General features: G+C 67.3%; 8 protein-coding genes across 8 annotated transcripts; 4 read left to right on the top strand and 4 right to left on the bottom strand.

Annotated features, from left to right (window-relative positions):
- The first annotated feature begins 549 nt into the window (after positions 1-549).
- FA09DRAFT_330751 (TPT-domain-containing protein) lies at positions 550-3,018 on the top strand. Its single transcript, XM_025742731.1, has 4 exons — positions 550-900; positions 977-987; positions 1,766-2,023; positions 2,084-3,018. The coding sequence occupies exons 1-4, from the start codon at positions 663-665 to the stop codon at positions 2,648-2,650; spliced, it is 1,074 nt and encodes a 357-aa protein (XP_025597390.1). The 5' UTR covers positions 550-662; the 3' UTR covers positions 2,651-3,018.
- On the bottom strand, positions 2,999-3,721 carry FA09DRAFT_320071 (hypothetical protein). The gene is made up of 2 exons (XM_025740966.1): positions 3,240-3,721; positions 2,999-3,187 (listed from the first exon to the last, which is right to left on the bottom strand). Exons 1-2 carry the CDS (start codon positions 3,610-3,612, stop codon positions 3,012-3,014), a joined length of 549 nt encoding a protein of 182 aa, XP_025597389.1. The 5' UTR covers positions 3,613-3,721; the 3' UTR covers positions 2,999-3,011.
- Positions 3,722-3,902: 181 nt separating this feature from the next.
- Positions 3,903-6,117, top strand: FA09DRAFT_330748 (putative CDC10-septin). Its single transcript, XM_025742730.1, has 8 exons — positions 3,903-4,087; positions 4,310-4,514; positions 4,850-5,057; positions 5,237-5,366; positions 5,426-5,521; positions 5,583-5,731; positions 5,791-5,855; positions 5,912-6,117. The coding sequence occupies exons 1-8, from the start codon at positions 4,040-4,042 to the stop codon at positions 5,983-5,985; spliced, it is 975 nt and encodes a 324-aa protein (XP_025597388.1). The 5' UTR covers positions 3,903-4,039; the 3' UTR covers positions 5,986-6,117.
- A 29-nt stretch (positions 6,118-6,146) lies between these two features.
- FA09DRAFT_330746 (L30e-like protein) lies at positions 6,147-7,386 on the bottom strand. The gene is made up of 4 exons (XM_025742729.1): positions 7,033-7,386; positions 6,653-6,779; positions 6,331-6,598; positions 6,147-6,280 (listed from the first exon to the last, which is right to left on the bottom strand). Exons 1-4 carry the CDS (start codon positions 7,289-7,291, stop codon positions 6,251-6,253), a joined length of 684 nt encoding a protein of 227 aa, XP_025597387.1. The 5' UTR covers positions 7,292-7,386; the 3' UTR covers positions 6,147-6,250.
- Positions 7,387-8,847: 1,461 nt separating this feature from the next.
- FA09DRAFT_330744 (hypothetical protein) lies at positions 8,848-11,892 on the top strand. Its single transcript, XM_025742728.1, has 4 exons — positions 8,848-9,414; positions 9,467-9,908; positions 9,967-10,996; positions 11,052-11,892. The coding sequence occupies exons 1-4, from the start codon at positions 8,966-8,968 to the stop codon at positions 11,825-11,827; spliced, it is 2,697 nt and encodes an 898-aa protein (XP_025597386.1). The 5' UTR covers positions 8,848-8,965; the 3' UTR covers positions 11,828-11,892.
- Positions 11,743-15,078, bottom strand: FA09DRAFT_330742 (hypothetical protein). The gene is made up of 5 exons (XM_025742727.1): positions 14,715-15,078; positions 14,397-14,470; positions 12,468-14,341; positions 12,351-12,411; positions 11,743-12,290 (listed from the first exon to the last, which is right to left on the bottom strand). Exons 1-5 carry the CDS (start codon positions 14,972-14,974, stop codon positions 12,178-12,180), a joined length of 2,382 nt encoding a protein of 793 aa, XP_025597385.1. The 5' UTR covers positions 14,975-15,078; the 3' UTR covers positions 11,743-12,177.
- Positions 15,079-16,163: 1,085 nt separating this feature from the next.
- FA09DRAFT_361399 (hypothetical protein) lies at positions 16,164-17,775 on the top strand (the record flags this gene model as incomplete). Its single annotated transcript, XM_025745350.1, has 2 exons — positions 16,164-16,732; positions 16,921-17,775. The coding sequence occupies 2 exons, from the start codon at positions 16,164-16,166 to the stop codon at positions 17,549-17,551; spliced, it is 1,200 nt and encodes a 399-aa protein (XP_025597384.1). The 3' UTR covers positions 17,552-17,775.
- A 1,109-nt stretch (positions 17,776-18,884) lies between these two features.
- On the bottom strand, positions 18,885-20,158 carry FA09DRAFT_298970 (hypothetical protein; the record flags this gene model as incomplete). The annotated part of the gene is made up of 5 exons (XM_025740263.1): positions 18,885-19,039; positions 19,101-19,231; positions 19,284-19,498; positions 19,562-19,615; positions 19,745-20,158. Coding segments are annotated over 5 exons (969 nt in total), but the record flags the coding sequence as incomplete, so codon positions are not given.
- Between the last annotated feature and the right edge of the window lie 1,525 nt (positions 20,159-21,683).

The raw sequence follows: 21,683 nt of genomic DNA, 5'->3' as shown, positions 1-21,683 counted from the left end.
GTTGCGTTGGAGCGCCGAGCGCCGTGCAGCTGCCGCCGTTTGGCGCGCGAGGTGCAGCATTCAGGCGCGATGGAGGCGCTGCGCGCTTGCGCGCCTCGCCGAGGTGCATCCGCCGCACCTCCGTGGCCGGCGCCTTCTCGCAGCACGAGACAGCTCCGCCGCCTGCGCTGCGTCTGCGTGCTGCGCGCGCGATGAAGGTGCCGCCGGGGCCCGAGCCAGCCGCCAGCTGCTGCCGCGCGCCAGAAGGTCAGCTCTGCCGCACCGGCGCTCGAAGCATGCTGTGCAGCGCGCAGCCGGCGCTTCGCTCTTCGGCAGCCGCCGGCATCGTCAGAACGCAGCGCAGGAGGGCTGCCTGCTGCAGCTCGCAGCGCAGCAGAGGAGCCGGGTGTTGATGGGGCAGGGGCGCTGATGAGGAGCAAGGCCGCCGCCGCGGCACCCCGTGATGCTCCGTGCCCGTGGGCGCGGCGGCTGCAGGCGCTCGGCACGCACGCCGCGAGCACCGCAACGCGCGCGCGCGCCGCCGCCGCCTGTGCTTCCAAACGACGGTGGCGCGCACGCATCTCGCACCAGAAACACACATACAGCCCGGCCCTGCGTCCTTCCTCCGCATCACCACCCTCACCGACCCCTCCTCAACCCGACCACCCGTCCCGTCGTCCATCATGTCCAAGGAGCACACGAGCCTCGCCATGTCCGGCGACGAGAAGCACGACCCCATCTCCGGCCACGCCGGCTTCCGGCCAACGAGCGCCGGCGGCAACGGCGCCCAGGGCTTCGCGGCGCCCAGCCACTCGCTGCCCAGCGGCGGTCTGCCCGGCGGCGCCGCGGCCAAGCCCGACAAGAAGATGCACCCCGCCGTCATCATTGCGCTCTGGATCTCGCTCAGCTCCAGCGTCATTGGTGAGCGCGCGCGAGAGGTGTCGCGCTGCCGCACCGCGCTGACACATGCCTCCCCTTTGCGCGCGCGCTACTCCAGTCTACAACAAGGTGAGCTTGAGTCCGCAGCAGAAGGCCTGGTTCTGTGTATGCCCTGGAAGCTGCGCGCGTTCAGCGCAGCTGCTTGCCCTTCCTGGCATCTGCACGAGTGCGGCTTGTAGCGAGCTTCGCGCGCGCTTACGAGAAGCCGGGATGGTGAATGCGCGCTCACCTGCGCGACGGGCCGGAATCGGCCCAGCTGCCCGGGCGCTACGCGCTCGGTGCAGCTGCTGGTGAATCTGCGGCGAGGATGGGCGGGCCGCGCCGGTGCTGTGCTGTCAGGCTCGGGCGCTGGTGTTCGGCAGATCCTGCGCGCGTCGCGGGCCTTCGCGGGCTCGCAGAGTGGCTGCGCTGGCGCTCGGCGGTCGCGCATCTGCAGCCCTGCGCGCCGGCAACTCCTGCGCGCATCGGACGTTCTTGCGCTGCAGCAGCATAGCTCTGCGCACACGTCCTGCTCGACGCTCAGCGTCGCCCTTGGGGCGCTCACGGGCGACGCGCGCGCGGAGTCGGCGCTTTGGCGAGCACGCACTTCGAGCACGCGCCTGTCGTGCTGCGCGCAGAGCGTCTGTTTGCCAGTCCCGGCGAGAATGCGCTGGTGGCACGCCGCCTGCGAACGCACGCAGAGGAGCGAGTGGCTCTCGCGGTGACTGCGAAATGCGCGCGCGCCGGGCCTGCGCCAGACTCGTTCTGAGGGGGGCGACGCAGAACGCGCGCATCCACCCGATCCCCGAAGCTCTCCCGGCCTGGCTCTCGCCAAAGCGCACTTGCTGACATTCATTCTTGTCTGCAGTACGTGCTGGACACCAAGGCGGGCCTCAACTTCCCGTACCCGGTCTTCCTCACGACGTTCCACATGGCGTTTGCCACGGTCGGCACGCGCCTGCTTGCGCGCTACTCGACGCTGCTTGACGGCCTGGCGCACGTCGAGATGACGCGCGAGCGGTGGTACCGGAACATCCTGCCGATCGGCGCCCTCTTCTCTGCGTCGCTTGTGACCAGCAACATGGCGTACCTGACGCTCAGCGTCAGCTTCATCCAGATGCTCAAGGTGCGTCTCGCGCGCGCGCGCGGCCGGTGCGCGCCATGTGCTGACTCTCTTCGCGCGCAGGCCTTCACGCCCGTGGCAGTGCTGCTCATCTCGTTCGCCTTCGGCCTCAAGCAGCTCTCGGGCATGCTCTGCGTCATTGTCGGCAGCATCTCGTTTGGCGTGGCCATTGCCTCGTACGGCGAGATCGAGTTTGCCATGGACGGCTTCATCTACCAGGTCTTCGCTGTGGCGTTCGAGTCGAGCCGCCTCGTCATGATCCAGGTGCTGCTGCAGGGCCTCAAGATGGACCCGCTCGTCTCGCTCTACTACTTTGCGCCCGTGTGCGCCGCCATCAACACGGCGCTGCTCATCTTCACCGAGGGCCTGGCGCCGCTGCTCGACATCTCGCGCCTCGGGCCCTTCGTGCTCATCACCAACGCCGGTGTCGCGTTCTGCCTGAACATTGCCGCCGTCTTCCTCATCGGCGCCGCAAGCAGCCTGACGCTCACGCTCGCCGGCGTGGTCAAGGACATCATGCTCATCTTTGCGAGCATCTTCTTCCTCGGCTCGTCGATTACGCGCCTGCAGGTGTTCGGCTACGCCATCGCCCTCGGCGGCCTCGTCGCCTTCAAGACGCACAAGGGCTAAGCTGGCTTGCCCTCGCCCCCCCATCCGGTCCCCAAGAGGCAGCCGGAGCACGTCCGATGCACACTTGTGCGCTGGGCCCGGCCTGGCACCCTTCTCTCGTCTCATCGTCACCATACCGCTGCTCGCGCGGTCCACACTCGGCGAGCCCGCGGCAGCTGACGGCTGCCAGCACCTCCTTCTCGCATCCGCCCACACTCTTTTACTAGGCTCCTTCACGACACCTACTGCCTTTAACCACACGCGTTCCGTCTGACTCTCTCCATCCTGGCCCCGCGAACACTGCCCCACCTGCGCTCTTTCCCGTGTATTCCGCCCCACCTTCCGCACCCAGCCGCACGCGACGCAAATAGAGCTGATGTTGTTATTGCCCTGGCGCCGACTGCAGCAGAGTGTCGACAACGTCGCGCCGCTCGCGCAGCAGCCGAGAGAGCGGCTCGAAGAGCGCTGCTGAGCCGGCCCACGCCGACGCAGCGCTCCATGCTTCGGCGTCTGTGCGCCCCGGCGCTGCCGACGGCGATGCGCGCGCCACAAGCCATTCTGCGGTGAAAGGGTGAGCATCCGTGCTGCCAAGGCAGCGGCTGTCACGCACCCAGCGGCACCCAGGCCCAGCCAGCGCACTTCTCCGGCTCCAGCAGCTGCGCCTCTGGCCGCGGCCCAGCGACGTCTGCGCCCATGAAGACGGTGATGTAGTGCTTGCCCTCGAGATGCGGCGAGTTGGTGGCCGTGAGGAAGCGCGGCGCCTCGGCGAGCTGGCCCGCTTCGATGCCCGTCTCCTCGGCGAGCTCGCGCACCGCACACTCGGCCCACTCCTCGTGCAGCTCGAGGTGGCCGCCGGGCAGCTGCAGCGTGCCGTGGCCGTGCGACGAGCCGCTGCGCTGGCCGACGAGCACCTCGACGCTGCCCGACGGCGCACGGTGCAGCACGAGCACGCCGACGCCGACGCGCGGCACGGCGTGGGTCATGGCCGAGGCCTGCCCGGCGCAGGAATGACACCCGTTGCTGTGCCTGTGCCTTCTCGACGAGTCGTCTTCACTGCCCGTTGACGAGCCTGCTGGCTGCTTGATGAGCGGTTGCGGAGGGCGAGAGGGAGGCAGCCCTTGTCCTGGGAGCGCGCGGTGCTGGGCCGCGTGCGACTCCGCTGACGGTAGCACGCGCCAGCGTCGTCGCTGTCCGACCGTGCGAGCGTCGCGGTGCGGGAGCTGTTGCGTCGGCCAGCAGCGACTCGACGCTCAGACTCTTACTCCCGCTCCTTCCTGGCTCCCATCCTCACCTCACGACCCTCCGTCTCTCCTCTCCCTTCCTGCTTGCGCGCCGCCGCATCCGATACCCACACGCCACGCCGCGCCGCTGCTGCACCCTGCCCCGCCGCCCGTCCCACGTCTGCCCAGCATGGCCGCCGTCGCTCAGACGCCCCACACGCCGCTCGAGGGCTATGTCGTGAGTATGCAGCACCTCGGCGGATCACCAGCACTGCTGTCGGCCTGCGCTGCGTGCGCGAGGATGTATGGAGAGTTGCGTGCGCATGCTGGATGCCTTGCGGTACTCTGTGCCGGTGGATGCGCAGGCGCCAGCCCTGCCAGAGCAGTCTCTTGGTCGACACCTCGCACAATGGCTGAGATCTGCCGACGCATGCGATGCTGATGTCCGCTTCTTCCCCAGGGCTTCGACTCGATCACCTCGCAGATTGAGGCCAAGCTGCTGAAGCGCGGTTTTGCGCTCAACATCATGGTCGTCGGCCAGACGGGCCTCGGCAAGTCGACGCTTGTCAACACCCTCTTCAGCAGCCACCTCATCGAGTCCAAGGGCCGCCTGGAGTCGCACGAGGCGGTGCGCAAGACGACGGAGATCCACCCCGTCTCGCACCGTGAGTCTGGCTGCGAGGCTGTCTGCGGATGCTGGGCGGGCTGCACACGCACTCTGAGCGGCAGAGAGGCGCCGAAAGGGGCAGGGCCAGGTTGGCAGCTCGTCCCGCAGAGCTCGGCGGGCGCGCGCGCCGGCTTGCCGTGTGCCGGGCAGAGACTCAGAGCAGGGCCTTTGTGCCATCGCTAGAGCGGCAGATGCATCGCGGCTGCCCGCTCGCACCGGGCGCATGGGCCACATGCTCGGATCATTCTGCCTGCGAGCCCAGATCGCATGCCCGCAAGCGACGTCTCGTCCACGTAGCATATACAGGCGCGAAATGCTGACACCGCCGCACAGTCGTGATTGAGAACGGCGTCAAGCTGCGGCTGAACATCGTCGACACGCCCGGCTACGGCGACCAGGTGAACAACGACAACTGCTGGGACCCGATTGTCAAGTACATCAAGGACCAGCACAGCGCCTACCTGCGCAAGGAGCTCACCGCCATGCGTGACCGCTACATTGCCGACACGCGCATCCACGTCTGCCTCTTCTTCATCAACCCGTGAGTGCCCGGAGAGTGCTGCGCGATCAGGATGCGAGCGACAGCGCAGGCGGCGGTTGTGTCCGATTGGCGGTCTGCACAGGGTTGCAACAGCGAAGGGGCCCGAATGATGCAGTGCTGGCGCACTGCGTGGAGGAGTGTACGCCGTTGCAGCGATGCTCATGCCTCCCCGCCCACAGCACCGGCCACGGCCTGCGGCCGATTGACGTGGCCGTGATGAAGAAGCTCTCGGACGTCGTGAACGTCGTGCCCGTCATTGCCAAGTCGGACAGCCTGACGCTCGACGAGCGCGACCTGTTCAAGGAGCGCGTGAGTGCCGGTGCCGCGCTACAGCTGCTTGTCTGTCGCTGAGCAGCCTCCACGACCAGATCCGCGCCGAGATGCAGTACAACAACATCCGCGTGTACCCCTTCGACAACGAGGAGTACGAGGACGAGGAGCGCGAGCTCAACGAGCGCATCCGCGTGAGTAGCGTGTGGCGTGTCCGTTGACCACTGACGCTGACGCGCCCGCCCACGCCCGCAGGCTCTCATTCCCTTCGCCGTCGTCGGCTCGGAGAAGCAGGTCGTCATCGACGGCAAGTCCGTGCGCGGCCGCAAGAACCGCTACGGCGTCATCAACGTCGAGAACGAGAACCACTGCGAGTTTGTCTACCTGCGGAACTTCCTCACAAGGTGCGTGCGCCCGCGGTGCTCTGAGCGTGGGCTGGTGCTGACACTGCGCGCGCTCGCAGGACGCACCTGCAGGACCTCATTGAGACGACGGCGCACATCCACTACGAGCAGTTCCGCTCGAAGCGTGAGTCGGCCGCCGCTGCTTGTCCCGCGCTGCCGTACTCACACCCGCCCTTGCAGAGCTGCTGGCGCTCAAGGAGTCCAGCTCGCGGCAGCAGGCGCAGCAGCAGGCACAGCAGTCGAACGGCGTCTAAGCGCCGCGATGCTGGCGCGGCGATGCCCGTGCGGTCTGCCCTGTTCTTTGCGACGTCACGTTTCCCACTCTTGGCCGCTTCCTCTCCCTGCCCCTCGCTCAGCGAGCGAATGCAATGACCTTATGCCCCAGATCATCTGTGCTCGTCATGCCACGAGCATAGCGTATCGAGAGAGCGTGCATTGGGCTAGTGTACAGGGCAGAAATGATGCAGGAACGGAGCTGGTGAGAGATGGGAGGGGCAAGGCGGACGCAGCGGCAGCAGCTCATTGCGTGCCCATCACGATCTTCTCGTCCTGCAGCGAAGAGGTGAGCTCTGCTCCAGACAGGCGAACAGGCCACTCACCAGCACACGGATCTCGGCGTGCAGCGCCGCGTAGTCCTCAGCGTAGTCCTCCTTGCCCTTCTCTTCTGCGCCCTTCGCCGCCGCCTTCTTGGCGCCCGTGCCCGTCGGGCAGATCATAACGCACGACGTCGGCCGCTTCGTGCTGCTCGCGGCGCCGAGAGCGTCCTTGGAGGTGACAAAGACGTACGGGTTGTCCGTCTCCTCGCAGAGGATCGGGATGTGCGAAAGAATATCCATCGGCGAGATGTCGCCGGCCAGGATGACCAGGCTGTGTAGCTGTGTGAGCAGATGGTCACAGCAGACGTATGGCAGTCGTGCTCACCCCTTCTCGCCCTTGCGCAGGCCCTTGACGACCTCCTTCACGCCGCGCTTCACGTGGCCCCGCGACTTGGACGCCTTCTTGATGGTCTTGAGCACCTTCTTCGACAGCTTCTTAGTCGCCAGCGGGTCTGCTCGGCGCGTGTCAGCTGCCGGACGGCGAGCACTCATGCATGAGGGCGTCGCATGGCTGGCTCGCGACGATCTGCACACGGGTAGCTGTGGCTCGCAGCACGCGCTCATCCCAGGAGCGGCGGGGTTCGCAGCGACGCTAGACTCAATGCAGATGCCAGGCTGGACTGAGCACGAGGCGTGTCTACACGCAGCGATGTTCCTCGCTCCAGATTCCCGCCAGCCGTTGCCCGCTCCCGCTGAAGTACTCACGAGCGATGGCACTGATGGCCTCCGGCGGCACCTCGCCCTTCTCCACGGCGTCCTCCGCATCCTCGGCGGCGTCCATGGTGACGTCGCCGGCGGCGTCTGCCTTCTTCTCCTTCTTCTCCTTCTTCTTCTTCTCCTTCACCTCCTCCGGCGCAGCCACAGCGGCAGCGGCACCGTCGGCCGGCGCAGCGAGTGCGGCAGCGGCGGCCTCGGCGGCGCGCTTGGCCTTCTTCTCGGCCTTCTTGCTCTCGTCCTTGCCCATGGCGCTAGTGTGTGTGATGCGGCGGGTGCAGTTGCGGTTCTGTGATGGGGCGACAGCGCAGGAGCGAAAGTGATGTGTGGTGGAGGCGAGGGAGCGGGCTGGGCGGTGAGAAGGAAGGGCTGCGAGAGATTCTGGAGAGCCGCTCCCAGAAAGTTGCACCGCACGGCACCGCCAGTGCCAGAGTCGCACGCGCCAGAGATCGCGCAGAGCGAGCCTCGGCCGAGATCGTCCGCCGCGCGGCAGCCTCTTCACCGTGCACCAGCCGCGCTGCCCATTCCTTCTCGCCCACCACAAGCTCCGACCATGTCGTCTCACCGTCCGCCTTGAGCGCGCTACTGCGCCGGCCTCTGCGCCGCTCTTCATGAACCTCTTCGCCACGTGAGTAGCGCGCCGACGCGGAGTGCAGCGCCAGGGAAGGACGACACGAAAGCATCACATACAAACTAGAGTCGCTGCTCCGAAAGTCGCAGAGAAATGCACACACTGACCTTGCAGCGCTGCGCCGTGGTGCCACTGCTGAGTGCTGCAGTATGCTGACACGTCTCGCACACAGATCATCCACGATGTCGCCCGGCTGACGCGCGCAGCCTTGTGCCCACGTCGGCCCTTGCACCGGTGAGCATGCCTGACGTGTGACCATCCTGCGACGTTGCGATGATGGGCCTTTGGGCTCGAATTACCGCCTGAAGGTGCACAGGCGGCCGTTTGCGCGGACGTCTGTGTGCAAATGCGGACAATCATGGCTGATTATACTGCTGAGCATCGTGCTGGAAGAAGGAGCTGCGACCCGTGCGCTTGCCAGGCAGTATCGGCTGACACTCGTTCCTATCCAGGCATCTGCCGTGCTTTCGCCACTCGCTGCATCGTCGAGCCCGTCAGTTCACGCACCAGGTGAGCACCTGTCCCGCTCCTGCTCCGCACGGCCCGGCGAAGACGGAGGATGATTATACACAATCACGACGGTCTGCTGAGGGCCCATCATCCCGATGCTGAAAGCGCCCGCACTAAACCATTTCTCGGGCACTCCTCATGACTCTACTTCGCCTGCGCCGTGCTTGTGTCCCGTGTCGGCCAGCCGCTGACACGCCGCACCGCTCAGTGCCAGACCTCGCCTGCGCCGCCTTGCGATGGCTCGCTCCGTGCCTCTGCATCCTCAGGTGAGTCGTGCGCCGTGCTGTGTGAGCTAGGAGAGGACGAAACATACTACATGAGGCGACCATCAACCAAAATGAGCCAGCTGCTTTTTGCGAGGCAGTATTACCTGAATCATAGGATCCCAGCGCATCACACGACCCTTGTTCCAGCACACGCGACCTGCCGCTGACACCCCCCGCCTCTGTCGCCGCTCGTCCAGGTACCATGTCGAGCTGATCGCTCGCGAGCTGAATGCATGCAATGACCTGTATTTACCCTGTGTGACTGGGCCCGTGTGTCTGTCAGCCTGGAGTGTTGGGAGCGACTCGATGCCTCGCGGCTGTGCTGCTGCTGCTGTTGTTGTTCTCGCGCGGCGCGCGTGGCGCGCCACTGTACGCGTCCTTTGTGCTCGTTCCGCTCCACTTCCACCTCTTCCACCTCTTGCCCTCTCCGCCACCGCTCGGCGCACTTCCTCGACGGCCGGCGAGTCACTCTGGCTCGTCGAGACTTGGCTTCGGAGCAGCTACCTTGGCAACATCCATGCCGGCGCCGCTGCTGCGTGTGCTCTCGACGCCGCTGGCGCGCATCTGTCCCGCCACGCTCATGCCGTTGCCACGCGCCGCTCGCGGCCATGCGGCCGAGGATCCCATCGAGCTTCTCTCCAGCAGCGCCTCATCTTCCTCCTCCTCTTGCGGCGCCTCCTCACCACGTCTGTCGCCCGCCTGCGCGCCGCGGCCGCCTGCGAAGCGGCGTGCGCGCTTCGAGGGCCTCAAGGCCAGCGTCAGCGCCGAGGCGGCGCAGGCTCACAGTGACAGGCTCGAGCGCGAGCGGTTGGCCTGGGTGCAACTTACGGCGAGCACGTCGCGACCCCGAGTCCACAGCGATGAGGACGATGTTGCGGCAGCGCACCGCGCGGCCAAAGGGAAGGGCAAGGCTCGCGCGCAGCCGGCGCCTCGTACTGCCTCGGCGCGCACCCGCAAGGAAGCGAGGTGAGTACCGCTCCACGCTGTTTGGTGTGTATGCATGCTGACTGTCGCGAAGCAGCAGCAGCAGCTTGAAGGCTCCTGCACGACCGCGAGCCGATGGCGCAGCCAAAAGAGGAGGCCGGCAACAGAGCTCAAGGAGCGTGGGCACCTCGGCGGCACAGCGCGCGCGCTTCCACGAGGTGGAGCGCACTCGGCTCGAGACAGGACTCAAGACCTTCACGATGGAGACGTGTGCGCCATACATGGGCGGTCGCAAGCCGGCAGTGGCGGTGACGGCGTGTCCCATCGAAGCGGCCGAGCTGTTGGCGTGCGTCCCGCGCGGCGTGCCGCTGTCCGTCGACGCCGAGTGGCCCTTCGATCAGCGCACGTACAAGACCGGCAAGCTCTCGCTGCTGCAAATTGCGAGTCCAGGCATGGTGCTGCTGCTGCAGATCGGTCGGATGGGCTGCGTTCCTGACGGGCTGCGCGAGCTCATGGCCGACGAGTCGAGCTGGAAGGTGCGTGTGTCTCTGGTGCAGGCGCTCGCGAGATGCTGACACTTCATGTCCGCTTCAGTACGGCGTTGCCATCTCTGGAGACGCACACAAGCTCTACAAAGACTGGGGCGTGCCGTCGCGCTCGCTGCTCGAGCTCTCCACCGTCGCCAAGCTGGCCGATCCGGAGCGATGGGCCGGTCGGCATTGGATGATCGCCCTGCGCGATCTGACGCGCATCTACGTACAGCGCCGCCTGATCAAGGAGGACAGCGTGCGATCCAGCAACTGGTCGCTGATGCATCTCGAAGATCGACAGGTCGAGTACGCTGCGTGCGACGTCGTTGCTGGGACTGCGATCATGCGAGAGCTCGTGCCTCGTCTCGACGCATTGCTGAAGAAGCGCCACGAGGAAGCGACCGCTGCGAGCACGGCAGCGGGCTGGTTCCGGGCGGCGCCACCTTCAAGCGACGTCAAGGCTCAGATCGTCGCGCCTCCCGCTGCAGACCCTTCGCTGCACATGTCTGACGACGTTAGGGCGCTTCTGCAGGCGCAGCTCACCCACGTCGGACCGGCAGTCGGGCAACCACCGATTCAGCCTCCCACGACGCGCGGTCTCATCGAGAGACAGGCGCAGAGCCAGCAAGCGCTTCGCGACGTCGAGCGAGCTTCATCCTTCGGCAGCGCAGCTCGCACCAGCACCGCACTCGACTCGACGACGGCGGCAGCACTGGCGGCAGCGGCCGCCGCTGCGGCATCAGCTGCTGCAGCTGCTGCATCGGCGGCTGCGGCGGCTGCTGCCGCGTTGCAGCGGACGATGAACGACGAAGCCGCGTTGCTCGATGCAGCGCGAATGAGCGACAAGCTGTGCGACGATATGGAAGCTGCGGCACGTCGACACGAAATTAGCAACGTTGCTGCCCAGGCACGCAGCACTACCGGGACGCCAGGCGCCGGGAGAACGACCAGGGGTCGCGCGTCTGCTCGCCCGACCGTCAGAACTTCTGCCGTCCGTACCGCCAAGACCTCGAACTCTGCGCACAAAGCTGCGCAGAAGTCGGAAGCCGTTCCCGACGCTGAGCAGCCAGTCGCCACAGACTTGGCGTCGCCAGGTACGTCCGCCGTCTGCCCATCCGACCGTGCCGTGCGCTGAGGCGGCTTGCACAGGAACAGCTTCGCAGGTCGCTCATCCTTCTGAGTCGCCTCGTAAAGCCGAAGTGGACAAGCTCCGCGCGCTCTGGAAGCCTATGAACGAGACTGGTCTGACGGTCACGCGAGGCGCAGGGGAGACGCGGCAATGTGCAAGCCTGAGCGACTATGCCTTCGCCCTCTTCCGCAGGGGAGCGCCATACTCCGCTCTTTATGCATGTGCGCCCGAAGATAAAGGATCGGACTTCACGAGGACCGTAATTGCAGGCGGCTTTGCGCGGCTCAAAAGCGAAGAGGTCACCGAAGAACTGCACTGCCGCATGGTGGAGCTCCTGAGCATGCCTGACGACACCCGTTCTGCGTATACGGCCGGCTCCAGAGTCTTGAGATCTCTACGACAAACAGTACTTTCGCTCAACGCTTTCAACGTCGACCACGCTCGCAGGGCCCTACGAGACGCAATCAAGCTGACGAATGACGGCGGGAGAGCTTTTGTGCCCCGTAGTCCCCGCAGCTCGCAGAGAAGGCGACGTCACCAGCGGCGGCTTGGAAGGCTGGAACGGCTACTGGAGGCAGGCCTCCCTGTGACGCACTCGAGCATGGGATCAGCCGCAAGCTCGGTTGAGAGCTCAGATGAGAGCTCGAATGCGAGTGCCTCGCGCGAGGAGGAGGAGGAGGAGGCGGAGGAGGAGGAGGTGGAGGACAGGGATGACGAGAAGCGTGAGGTGGAGGGCAAGAACGAGAGCGACAACGAGGAGAAAGACAATGAGGCAGTCACGGCCGAGAGCAAGTAAGGCGTCCTGTAGCGTTATACCCCGGCAGGGTTTGCCAGCACATCGCAATAGCAAACGCTCCATGTACAGCACTCAGAACATGTGATCGTTTGCCAACGTGTGCAATTCAGCGAGGTGCTAGACACGCGCTTCAAGAGGAAGTGCAGCCCCGCGCCGACAGCTCGCGAGACGAAGCAGAACCACGGCGCCGAGGGTGGGGTAACGCAAGGAAGAGAGGGTCTAAGGCGCTGCCACCGCGCGAGCCCTGCAGAAGAGAGGCCGACGTCGATGCAGGCAGCTGCGCAGTGGCGCGGTGAAGGGCGAAGAGGGGCGCTCGAGTAAGGACAGGTGAGGCGCGGCAGCGCGGCGCCCTACTTGGCGCCGCCGCCGGCGAGGAACGTGACTTTTTGGCGCAGCACCTCGGGGTATGAGTTCATGAGGTGTGCCAGAGCGCGCAGGTCTTCTGAGTCGAGCAGTGTGATGGCTGTGGAGGGCGCGGGTGAGCATGAGTTGCTGGCGCTCGCATCGCTCTCCCCATACGCACTGATCTTCGGCGCACCCTTGACGCCAAAGGAGCGGATCTTCTTGAAGAGATGGTCTCCGACCTGCGCCAGAGAGTCGGTCAGTCTGGGCACGTGAGGCTAGCATCACCCTGACGCACCTTCTGCTTCTGGTCGTGGGCCGGCTTGCCCTTGAGCGAGTCGATGAACTCATCCGTCTCTCGCATCTTCTCTGGGTCCGCCTTCGGCAGCGGCAAGCCCGCAGAGCCAGAGTCCGGCGCCGCCGAGGCCAGCCGGATGATCTCGATGGCAGGCAGACGCGCCAGGCTGACAAGCGTGTGTGTCGGTGCGGCGGGCTCGGCTGCTGCCTCGGTCGAGCCGCTTGCGGCAGCAGCGATGGCAGCGGCCGGCGACTGCGACGTCACGACGGGCGAGCTGCCCGCGCTCTTCGCCTTGACCTCCTCGCCGTCCTCTTCCGTGATGTCGAGAATCTCGCGAGCCTCGTCGACCTTCGTCCTGAGGAAGTCTGCGTTGAAGAGGCAGAGCGCGCGGTCCTTCTTGTTCAGACTCGTGAGCATGTCGGTGATGTCCTCCACTGGGCTGCCGGCGGGCACAATGGCATGCACAGCCTTGAGCAGGCGCTCGCGCTCCTTTGCGGATGCCGGCGCCGAGGACATGACGGACGCGCTGTCGGCGAGCGTGCCGACGGGCTGCAGCGGTGTCGAGAGGAACGCGGACTGCTGCGCGACAGGCGACTGCGGCAACTCGTCGCGCGCGTCGTTGACGCGCTGCATCAGCTCGACGGGGTTGTTGAGAGCCTCGAGCGTCTCGGGCAAGCTGAGCTTGAGCATCTCCTTGACGATGTCGTCCACCTGCTCAGCGCGCACGGTCGGCAACGCTCCGACCTTTTGCGCCAGCTCGGCCGTGATGCTCTGCATGCTGAGCGGAGCCGGCGCTGGCTCGCTGCCGGTGCTGCCACTGGCTGCGGCATTGTCCGATGCGCCGCGCGTGAACGTGTGTGCAGGCCGCTCGGGCAGCTTGCGCGCCGCGGCAAAGCCGCCTTGCTCCAGGTTCGGCGTGCCTGCCGGGCTGCCATTCGTCTCGGATGCATGTCCGCTGACCGGCGGGCTGCCGCGGCCGTGCGGTCCGACGCCGTTTGTCGGCGCGCCGGAGAACTTGTGTGCCAGCTTCTGCTCGCGCATCTTCTTTGGCTCGTGAAGGCGCACCATCATCGCCTTGGAGCCGAGCACGACGTTGTTCATGGCGTGCAGCGCGCGGCTCGCCTCGTCGGCCGTCGTGTAGCTGACGAAGCCAAACTCGCGGCTCACGCCGTGCTCGTCGCGCATGACGCGCGCAGACACGATGCGCCCGAACTGCTTGAACGCCGCGAAGAGGTCGTTGGACGAGATCTCGGGGTCGAGGTTCTTGCAGAACAGGTTGCAGGGGTCGATGTAGGTGGCCGCAGAGGCCGAGTACTGCAAATTTGTGCCGGGCACGGCGATGATGGGCCCGGCCTGCTGCGAGTTGAGCTGCGGCGGGGCGGGCTGCGTGGCGTAGATCGAGCTGCTAGAGCCCGACACATTGCGCTGCGGCGGTGTGAAGGAGGGCGCAGCGGCGCTCATGCCTCGCGAGGCACCGGCGCCGGGCACGAAAGGCGCCGCAGCTGCGCTGAACTCCTGCCCACCAGCTGCGCTAGGCCGCCGCGGTGCCGAGTCGATGGCGACCGAGATGGTCTTGCCGCGCACCTCGGTGCAGTGCATCTCGTTCTGCGCCCGCGCCGCATCCTCCTCGGCGTAGAACTCGAGCAGCGCCATGCCACGGAAGCCCGTGTGCACGCCCGCCGGGTTCGTCAGGATGCGCACCGCACGTGCCAGCGGCCCGAATGGCCGGAAGAGCTCGTACACGTCGACGTCCTCGGTGCCTGGCGCGAGCTGCTTCACCAGCCGCGTCTTGGCCTGCGGCTTCGGGTCGTCTGCCGGGTCGGCAGCGACGGAGAGCTCCACGCCGCCGCGCACAGTAGCCAGTGCTCTCTCAGCTGCGACACCGTACACGTCAGCCGTGTCCCGCATCTGCAGCGCCGCTTCACGAACCTCGCTCGAGCGTCTGGAACTCCACTGTGCCGCTGGCCGTCTGCCCTTCCGGCACTGACCGGTTGATGTTGAGGCTGTGCGGTTTGGTGAGCAGCCGTGGCGACGTGCGCTTCCGCGTGATTGCTCCAGCCCTAAGGACCTGGTGGAGCGAGGCGCAGCAGGCGCAGCAAAGACGACGTCGAAGGCTCAGGCTGGCATGCCTTGCCGCGCGGAACCTACACGCCGAGCTGCTCCTGCCAGTGCTGCTGCACATGCCTCACGCCTCTTCTGGCTTCCTCATCGGTTCTGCTCCCACAATGGCCAAGCTGTGCGACTCACCGGACAGGCAGGAAGAGCTGAAACGGCCCGCTTGCGAGCTCCTTGTCCGACAGCGCAGCGTCCAGGCCGCGCACATGGAGCAGCGGGCGCGTGAGGAACGGGTGCGGCGGCGGCGGCGGTGCCTCGAGCGACTCGGCAGAGACATCTCCGGCTTCAGACACAGGTGCCTGCGCTGCGGCATCGGCGCTGGGCGCATGCTGCGATGCCTCTGCGCCGCTGCGGCCGGCGTCGGGACGCGGGGCGTAGATGGAGTCGGCCATGGCGGACGTGCGCCGGCCAAGGGTAGAGAGTGAGGATGTGGAGGTGCTGCGCTGCAATGAGAGTGAGGAGCGCAAGTCTGGAGTGCAGCTGGAGTGCTTCAGGGCTGCGTGTGGTGGGAAGCAAGGCTGTGGCGCGCTTGTGACGGGCGAGCATGGAAGAAGCGCGCACGGCACACCGCGCGCATCACACCAGAGCAGCCGCCCGCGCCGCCGCTGGCTCTCCCTTCCGCACTGCCAGATCTCTGCAGCGATGCAGCCAGACTGCTGCTCCAATGCCACGTAGCATGAGACCGCCTAATGCTCGACGTCTTTGTGGCCTCGTCGTGCTCGCCATGCGGCAGCTCAGACGCCTGAGCTGCTGTTGTGCGTGATGCCGCGGACAAAAGAGCCGTCGCCGCGAAATTTCTGGCGCGCGAACGATGCACGGCCCGCCGCGTGGCAGGAGGGGCGAGAGCAACACCCCGCGGTCACGCACAAGACGGCGACGGGCAGCAGCCTTCATTCGCAGTACGCTGAGCGCCATGACGTTGAGGAGGATCGGATGAGCTAACTGTCGGCTCTCAAGATTCGTGCATTGCGCCAGACCTTGCGTTGCCCGGCGGCAAGAGCTACGCCTCTCGCTGCCGGGCGCGTCGGCCGAGCGATCGACGTCGCATCGGCATCGGGCCTGATGAAATGTGCTCCTGGACCTGCGGCAAGCAGAGCGCATGACATTGGTGGGCCTTCGGCAGCAGAGCAGGAGCGGGTCGCTGTCCGCAGCGCCAGGCAGGCGCTGAAGCATGAGCGAGGGTTAGGTCTCTCGTGCGAGAGCCGCGAGCGAAGGCAGCAGGCGTGGGAACAGCAGCGCGGGAGCACCGAAGCGACACGTGGAAGGTGCTGGGCGCAGCACTGGCAGCCACGAGCCCCTATCGGCGCGGCCTGCTGCGCCCGCAGACCCGCGCCACGTCACACACGCCCGCCGCCGCCGTCGCCGCTTGTCTCCGCACCTCCACGTCACTCGCCTCGCCTGCCCGCCCGCCTCGCCCACGCTCTCCGTCCCGTCCGCCGCACCTGTCCTTCACGCCGTCTTCTCCTTCTCGCTATCGCGTGCGCGGCTTGACGCTCGCACCTGCTCGTACTTCTCTTTCGCCCTTGCCTACATCTCTCGACACTCTACGTCTACGTCTCTCCCAACTCACACCTGCTCGTCATGAGCGCCGCATCACCCGCCGCATCGTCGTCCACATCGTCGGCCGGCTCGCCCGCCTCCAGCTCGTCGCACACCCAGCTGGCCGGCTCGAAGCGCAAGGCGTCCGGCAAGCCCATCGACCCCGAGCGCGCCGCCCGCCTCGAGGCGCGCCAGGCGCGCAACCGTGCCAGCGCGCAGATCTCGCGCGACCGCAAGAAGGCCGCACTCGAGGGCCTCGAGAGCGAGCTCGACTCGCTGCGCCGCGACAATGCCGCGCTGCAGGCCCGCGCCGCCGAGGCACAGCGCCTCGAGACGCGCGTCGCCGCGCTCGAGAACCTTGTGCGCTGCCTGCTGCAGGCCGGCGCACCGCCGCTCGGTTCTGCCTCTCCGCTAGCCGGTCTCGCCGACTCGCTGCTCACTCCGCACGCCATCGTCGATCCCGCCGCCACTCTTTCGTCACTCAGCCCATCATCACCAGCCGCTCGCCCGCTCGTCTCCGAGCCCACAGCATCCTCATCCCTCCTCGCGCATCCGACATCGTCGCCGGCGACTCTTTCGACGCACCCCACCCACTCGCTCTTTGCAGCGCAGTCCGCAGCGCCGGCCGCGTCTCTTCCTCCCGCCGAGTCTCACGACTCGGCATCCCCAAGCGTTCGCCTCCCTGCAGCGGAGGCGTCCCGGCTGCGTGCAGCGTGTGTCGTTGACTCGACACACGCACCGCCGCGCCGGGCCCTGCAGCGGACGCTGGGGTGGAAACTGAGACAGCGGCCAATGGCAGCAGCGTGGCGAGCGTGCGAAGCAGCAGCAGTGCACAAGGTGCGCCGGCAGCAGGCGCCGGCTCGGCGATGGACGATCCGCATCCGCGTGCGCCCGCGCTCCGGCGCGGCGCCACGGAGAAAGGAGATGTGAGCCTGTGCGCTCTCAGCACGGGCGGCGACAGTGGCAAACTCGGTGGCACGAGTGACATGGACGACGCGCTCATCGGCGTCGTCCGCGGCAGCGAGGCGCCGTCGACCATGACGGCGCCCACGGCGGAGAGTAGCAGCAGCAAGGAGATCAAGACAGCAAGGAGCAGCAGCAGCGGCGGCGCAGAGCTCTTCCCGACGCTCACGGCGCCCTTCCTGCCGCCGCCGAGCACGCACGAGCACGAGGCGCTGGCGCACAGCGAGCGCGAGACGGACGCCTTCCTGGCGCTGCTCGGCCTTGCGCCTGCCTCGCAGGACGGCGAGGCCCACGGCGAGGCGATGCAGCTCGACATCCTCGACGTCGACATCGGCTTCGTCGACGAGCCGGCGTCGCGGCCGTCGCGCGACAGCGGCGCCTTCATCGACGAGCTGCTCCCGGCAGAGCTCGAGTGGACGGCCTGGGAGCGCCAGGCCCTCGCGCCGCGCGCCATCACCAGCGCGTAGCGTGCGAGCAGCAGCGTCCTCCTCGTCGTCACCTGTAGAGCATCGTCCTGTACATACTGCCTCCTGTCCTGTGCTGTCTCCTACTGTGTCAATATACTCTCTCCGCTGTCTCGCTCGTGTGATGCGTGTGATAGGCCTGAGTAGAGCATGGATTGACGTGAAGCATGAGCCGCGGGCAGACGTAGACCGTGCGGATGAGGAGAAAGAAGAGACAGACACGAGCGAATCTAGATGTGGGCGTGGAGACAGCGCAGGCGTGCGCTCATCGACGAGGTCGTCATGCGCGCTTCAGGAAGCGTCCGATCTTGCCGGAGGCGCTCGGAGACGTCGGCGAGCTGGTGTCGCGCGAGTGCGTCTTGTCGGCCGCGTCGCCGTCGTGGTCGACCGAGGCAGTGCCCGCGGGCGCCTTGCCCTTGCTGCTGGCGCGTGTGGCCTCGCCGTCGGCATGCTCGTGCGCAAACATGTCGCCGTGCCGCTCCTCGTCCTCGAACGTGGATGGCGAGCGGCGCGGCGAGCCAGCCGGCGTGTCGTACTGCTCCGCGGCGCTGTGCCCTGAAGCGGCACTGGCGCGCCGTGGGCCGTCGGGCGGCGTCGTGCCGGCGAACGAGGCACCAAGACTCGGCAGCGCGTCGTTCGCACCGCTGCTCGAGCGCAGGCCGCTGCCTCGTCCCGACAGCGGCGCTGCAAGTGTCGCAAGGAAGACCTCGTTGCGCGGCGTGCGCGACTCGTCGAAGCCGGGCGGCGCAGAGAGCGTAAAGATGTCCGCGCCTCGCGGCTGCGACTGCGGCATGTCGATGGGCGCCGAGGGACGGCGGATCATGGCTGCGGCATCAGACTCCTCCAGCTCGATGAGGTCCTCGGGCGCTACCTCGTCGTGCAGTGCGCGAATGCGCGACGACGAGCCGCCAAAGGCCGTGGAGAAGGAGTGAGAGGGGCCCGGCGAGCTCGAGACGGCCGTGTCAGGCCGTGCCCAGTCCACACCGCCGCGTGCCGAGCTCGGGCCGACGGCGCGGCGCAGATTTTGTGCAGCGGCCATCACGCCATCCGCGGTCGGCGACGTTGCCGCTCCGTGAGCACGAGTGACCGCTGCTCGTGCCAGCGGCGAGGCACCGCTCTGAGCGCTGCTGGACAGGTGCCCGGCGCCGGCAGCCTCGGGCGTGGCTTGCGGTGCAGCTGACGAGGAGGTAGCAGTAATCTCTGCCAGGCTGCTCTCGGGCACGACGACCAGCGAAGCAGTGGGGTCTGGCAGCTCCGCCATGGGCGTGGCAGCTGCTTTTGCGGCATCGGCGGCGTCCGCCTCGCGAATGAGCGCCTCCTGCCACTCGTCATCTTGCTCCACGTCCGCCTCGAGGTCGGCGAACGTGCGGCAAAGCGGACATGAGAAGCCCGGGTGGTGCATCGCCAGAAGCGGCCGAATGCACTTGTAGTGGAAGACGTGCGAGCACGGCGCGATGAAGAGCGACTGGCAGACGGTGACCGAGAACAGACCTGCGCCAGAGCCACTGCGTCAGCTCCGCGCTCGTGCGCCAGGATCACCGCCAGCACTTACAGATGCAGCAGTCAGTCACGCTCATCGCCTGCAGGTTGGTGGGCACCGCGCCGCCTTCCGCCTTCTCCTTCGACGCTGAGCCCTCAGCCGGGCCGCCTTGCAGCGCTCTCAGCTGTCGCAGCGCATTCACGCTGCCAAAGACGGTCAGCAACACGCGCATGCAACCTCTGCCGCGATGCTCACTTGAACTGGTTGGCGCCGCGCTGCCAGCCGCGGTTGAGCTCAACGCGCATCTTCACGCAGCGGTACACCTCCTCCGTGCCGCCCTGGTAATCCACGCCCAGCTGGATCACGTCGCCATCCTTGATGGCAAACGGCCGGCTCTCGGCATTGGGCGCCGAGAGGCGGATGTGGTTCAGGAACGTGCCGGACGACGACTTGGTGTCGCGGATGAAGAACTGCGAGGCGGCAGGCCTGTATCAGCTGCCTGGCGTACACGAGCTGCTCCGTTCTGCGCTCACCTTGCCGCCGCTTTCGCACCACAGCTCGGCGTGGCCGCGGCTGACAACCTTGCTCTTGAACGCCACGCGCGTCGAGTCAAGACGGCCGCCTCCGCCAGCCGAGCTCGTCGCAGCTGCGCCTGGCCGCGCAGCTGACTCGCCAGCTGCGCCCGCATGTGACGTGGCTGGTCCGCCCAGCGTCACGTCGGCCATTGTCGCGCTGTTTGTCATGCCCATCTCGCTCGCCGGTGCAGCAGCGGCGGCAGTGCGATCGGTGAAGCGACCCATCTTGACGAGGCACGCCTCGCCCTCAGCCACGTCACGCTCGATGGGCTCGAAATGCAGCGAGCGGGTGGCCTCAAGGTGCGGCACGAGCCGGATGCGGTGCACCGTGCCTGGCGCGTGCGCAGCCGCTGGCGTTGCCTCGGCCGTTGGAGAGACGTCCGCCGCATCGGCTGCCTCTGCGCCCCGGCCGGAGTGGTTGCTCGCCGCTCGCGAGCTCGTAGCGTCGGGCGCAGCAGAGGGCTGCGAGCCCGAGCCGTTTGGCCGTGCCTCGCTCGTCGGCGAGGCTGCGGCAGGCGCATCTGCGCGGGCAGCACCGCTGATGCGCCGCACCATGCGCCCGAAGGGGTTGTTGGTGCCGTTGCCGCTGCCGCTGCGTATCATGCCTGGAGCGCCAGGCGACTCGGGCGGGCCATTGGCGCCTGGGCGGCCGGACGAGGTGCCGCGTGAGAGGCCCGGGCGGCGCGTGGGCACCTCGGGCGACGCAGGAGCCTGCGGGCTCTGCGGCAGCTGGCCAGACGAGGCGCTGAAGGAGCGCGGAAAAGCGAGGCCGGCGCGGGAGAAGCCCGAGGTAGAGCGGTTGAGCTCGCTGAAGTCCTCGTTGGACGGCGACGCGATTGGCGTGCCGCTGCCGTTGCGGCGCGCCTCAGAGGTGCGTGGGCGGAAGTGCCGCATGAACGACGAGGCCGACGAGGGCGTCGTGGCGCCCGAGGCGGGGGCGCGCTCCATGCTGTGCGTGCGGCAGCGGCGGCGCCGAGTGTGGTGGTGCCAGTGTGGGGTGCGGAGGAGCGGGCGCGACGACGAGGAGCGAGCGCGCACAGGGCACACTGCTGCTTGCTGCGAGAGTGGCTGGCGGCAGGTAGATGCTGCGGATGCCTGACGCCGAGTGCGGCAGCTGGCGCGTCGTGTGCGGTGTCGGAGCGCGGGGGCCGGCTGCAGGCGTGCGGAGTTGCTGCAGCGCACGCGATGCGGAGTTGCTGCAGCGCACGCGATGCGGAGCTGCCGACGCTGTTGGCACTGCGGCACAACGACAAGGTGTCTCGAGCGGCGAACTCGCGATGCTGCTGCAGAGGAGATACGCAGCTCGGTGCTGGAAGAGGACAGGTCTGGCGACGCTGTGCGGAAGAGGGGCACGTCTGTGCGCGGAGAAGGAGCAGCACCCAGCCACAGGCGCTGCGGAGTGACTGCGTGCGCGCGGCGGCGGCGGAGGGAGCACGAGGGTCGCTTGTGCCGGCTGTGGGCACGCGAAGCGTCGGTGGAGTGGCTCGCGGGTGTGCGAGGATGGTGGTGGTAGCAGCTGAAGCGACAGGGCGACCAGCACAGCAGCAGCAGCCTCGGGCGGAGAGGAGGCGAGGCCGGGGCGCTGCGGCCGCCGGCTCGGCAGGCGCGGGATGCTGTGCCTGCTCGCCGAGGCCGCGGCTCGCGCTCGGCAACGGCGGCGTGGGCGGCGCCGCATCCGCTCCGCTGGCGCGCTCCGCATGCACGCAAGGCGCCGCCGCGCCGCTGCCAGGCTGGCGCCAGTGCTTGCCTAGCGCAGGCCGCACTCATCACTCGAGCATCGCATAGCATGCTGCCCTGTTGCTACTGCTTGTTGCTGCTCTTTGGCTCTCGCTGGACGACATCTGGGCCAGCTCGCAGCTTCGCGATGTGGTGGCCATCGCGAGCTGCGGCGCAGGTGCAGGACCGCAGTTCGCACGCCTCGGCATCTCCGCCAAGCCGCGGGCCGGCGCCTTGGTCAAGCCCTCTGACGGCATACAGGCACACCCTGCCCTGATGGAAGCAGCTGGGCCGTGGTGGGGCAGGGGCAGGCCCGTCATGATTTCGAGGGCAAAAGCGAGCTTGCTCGCGGCCGTGCGGCCGT

The sequence above is a fragment of the Tilletiopsis washingtonensis genome (assembly GCF_003144115.1).
Source record: "Tilletiopsis washingtonensis strain MCA 4186 unplaced genomic scaffold FA09scaffold_14, whole genome shotgun sequence".
Taxonomy (NCBI): domain Eukaryota; kingdom Fungi; phylum Basidiomycota; class Exobasidiomycetes; order Entylomatales; genus Tilletiopsis; species Tilletiopsis washingtonensis.
Note: the sequence above shows the minus strand (reverse complement) of the source record. Positions and strands in the feature narration are given on the sequence as shown.

What these genes read in the sequence shown, in the direction of transcription:
- FA09DRAFT_330744 (XM_025742728.1), top strand. Translation starts at nt 8,966, where the DNA reads ATGCCGGCGCCGCTGCTGCGTGTGCTCTCGACGCCGCTGGCGCGCATC. An exon ending in CGCACCCGCAAGGAAGCGAG is followed by an intron (nt 9,415 to 9,466) that starts GTGAGTACCGCT and finishes ACTGTCGCGAAG; the next exon opens with CAGCAGCAGCAGCTTGAAGG. An exon ending in CCGACGAGTCGAGCTGGAAG is followed by an intron (nt 9,909 to 9,966) that starts GTGCGTGTGTCT and finishes TGTCCGCTTCAG; the next exon opens with TACGGCGTTGCCATCTCTGG.
- FA09DRAFT_330751 (XM_025742731.1), top strand. Translation starts at nt 663, where the DNA reads ATGTCCAAGGAGCACACGAGCCTCGCCATGTCCGGCGACGAGAAGCAC. An exon ending in GCTTCATCCAGATGCTCAAG is followed by an intron (nt 2,024 to 2,083) that starts GTGCGTCTCGCG and finishes CTTCGCGCGCAG; the next exon opens with GCCTTCACGCCCGTGGCAGT.
- FA09DRAFT_320071 (XM_025740966.1), bottom strand. Translation starts at nt 3,612, where the DNA reads ATGACCCACGCCGTGCCGCGCGTCGGCGTCGGCGTGCTCGTGCTGCAC. An exon ending in CTGGGCCTGGGTGCCGCTGG is followed by an intron (nt 3,188 to 3,239) that starts GTGCGTGACAGC and finishes CTTTCACCGCAG; the next exon opens with AATGGCTTGTGGCGCGCGCA.
- FA09DRAFT_330742 (XM_025742727.1), bottom strand. Translation starts at nt 14,974, where the DNA reads ATGGCCGACTCCATCTACGCCCCGCGTCCCGACGCCGGCCGCAGCGGC. An exon ending in CCCACGACCAGAAGCAGAAG is followed by an intron (nt 12,412 to 12,467) that starts GTGCGTCAGGGT and finishes TCTCTGGCGCAG; the next exon opens with GTCGGAGACCATCTCTTCAA. An exon ending in CAAGGGTGCGCCGAAGATCA is followed by an intron (nt 12,291 to 12,350) that starts GTGCGTATGGGG and finishes CGCCCTCCACAG; the next exon opens with CCATCACACTGCTCGACTCA.
- FA09DRAFT_330748 (XM_025742730.1), top strand. Translation starts at nt 4,040, where the DNA reads ATGGCCGCCGTCGCTCAGACGCCCCACACGCCGCTCGAGGGCTATGTC. An exon ending in CGCCGCTCGAGGGCTATGTC is followed by an intron (nt 4,088 to 4,309) that starts GTGAGTATGCAG and finishes CTTCTTCCCCAG; the next exon opens with GGCTTCGACTCGATCACCTC. An exon ending in TGCCTCTTCTTCATCAACCC is followed by an intron (nt 5,058 to 5,236) that starts GTGAGTGCCCGG and finishes CCCCGCCCACAG; the next exon opens with CACCGGCCACGGCCTGCGGC.
- FA09DRAFT_330746 (XM_025742729.1), bottom strand. Translation starts at nt 7,291, where the DNA reads ATGGGCAAGGACGAGAGCAAGAAGGCCGAGAAGAAGGCCAAGCGCGCC. An exon ending in GGCCATCAGTGCCATCGCTC is followed by an intron (nt 6,780 to 7,032) that starts GTGAGTACTTCA and finishes CGCGCCGAGCAG; the next exon opens with ACCCGCTGGCGACTAAGAAG. An exon ending in CTGCGCAAGGGCGAGAAGGG is followed by an intron (nt 6,599 to 6,652) that starts GTGAGCACGACT and finishes ACAGCTACACAG; the next exon opens with CCTGGTCATCCTGGCCGGCG.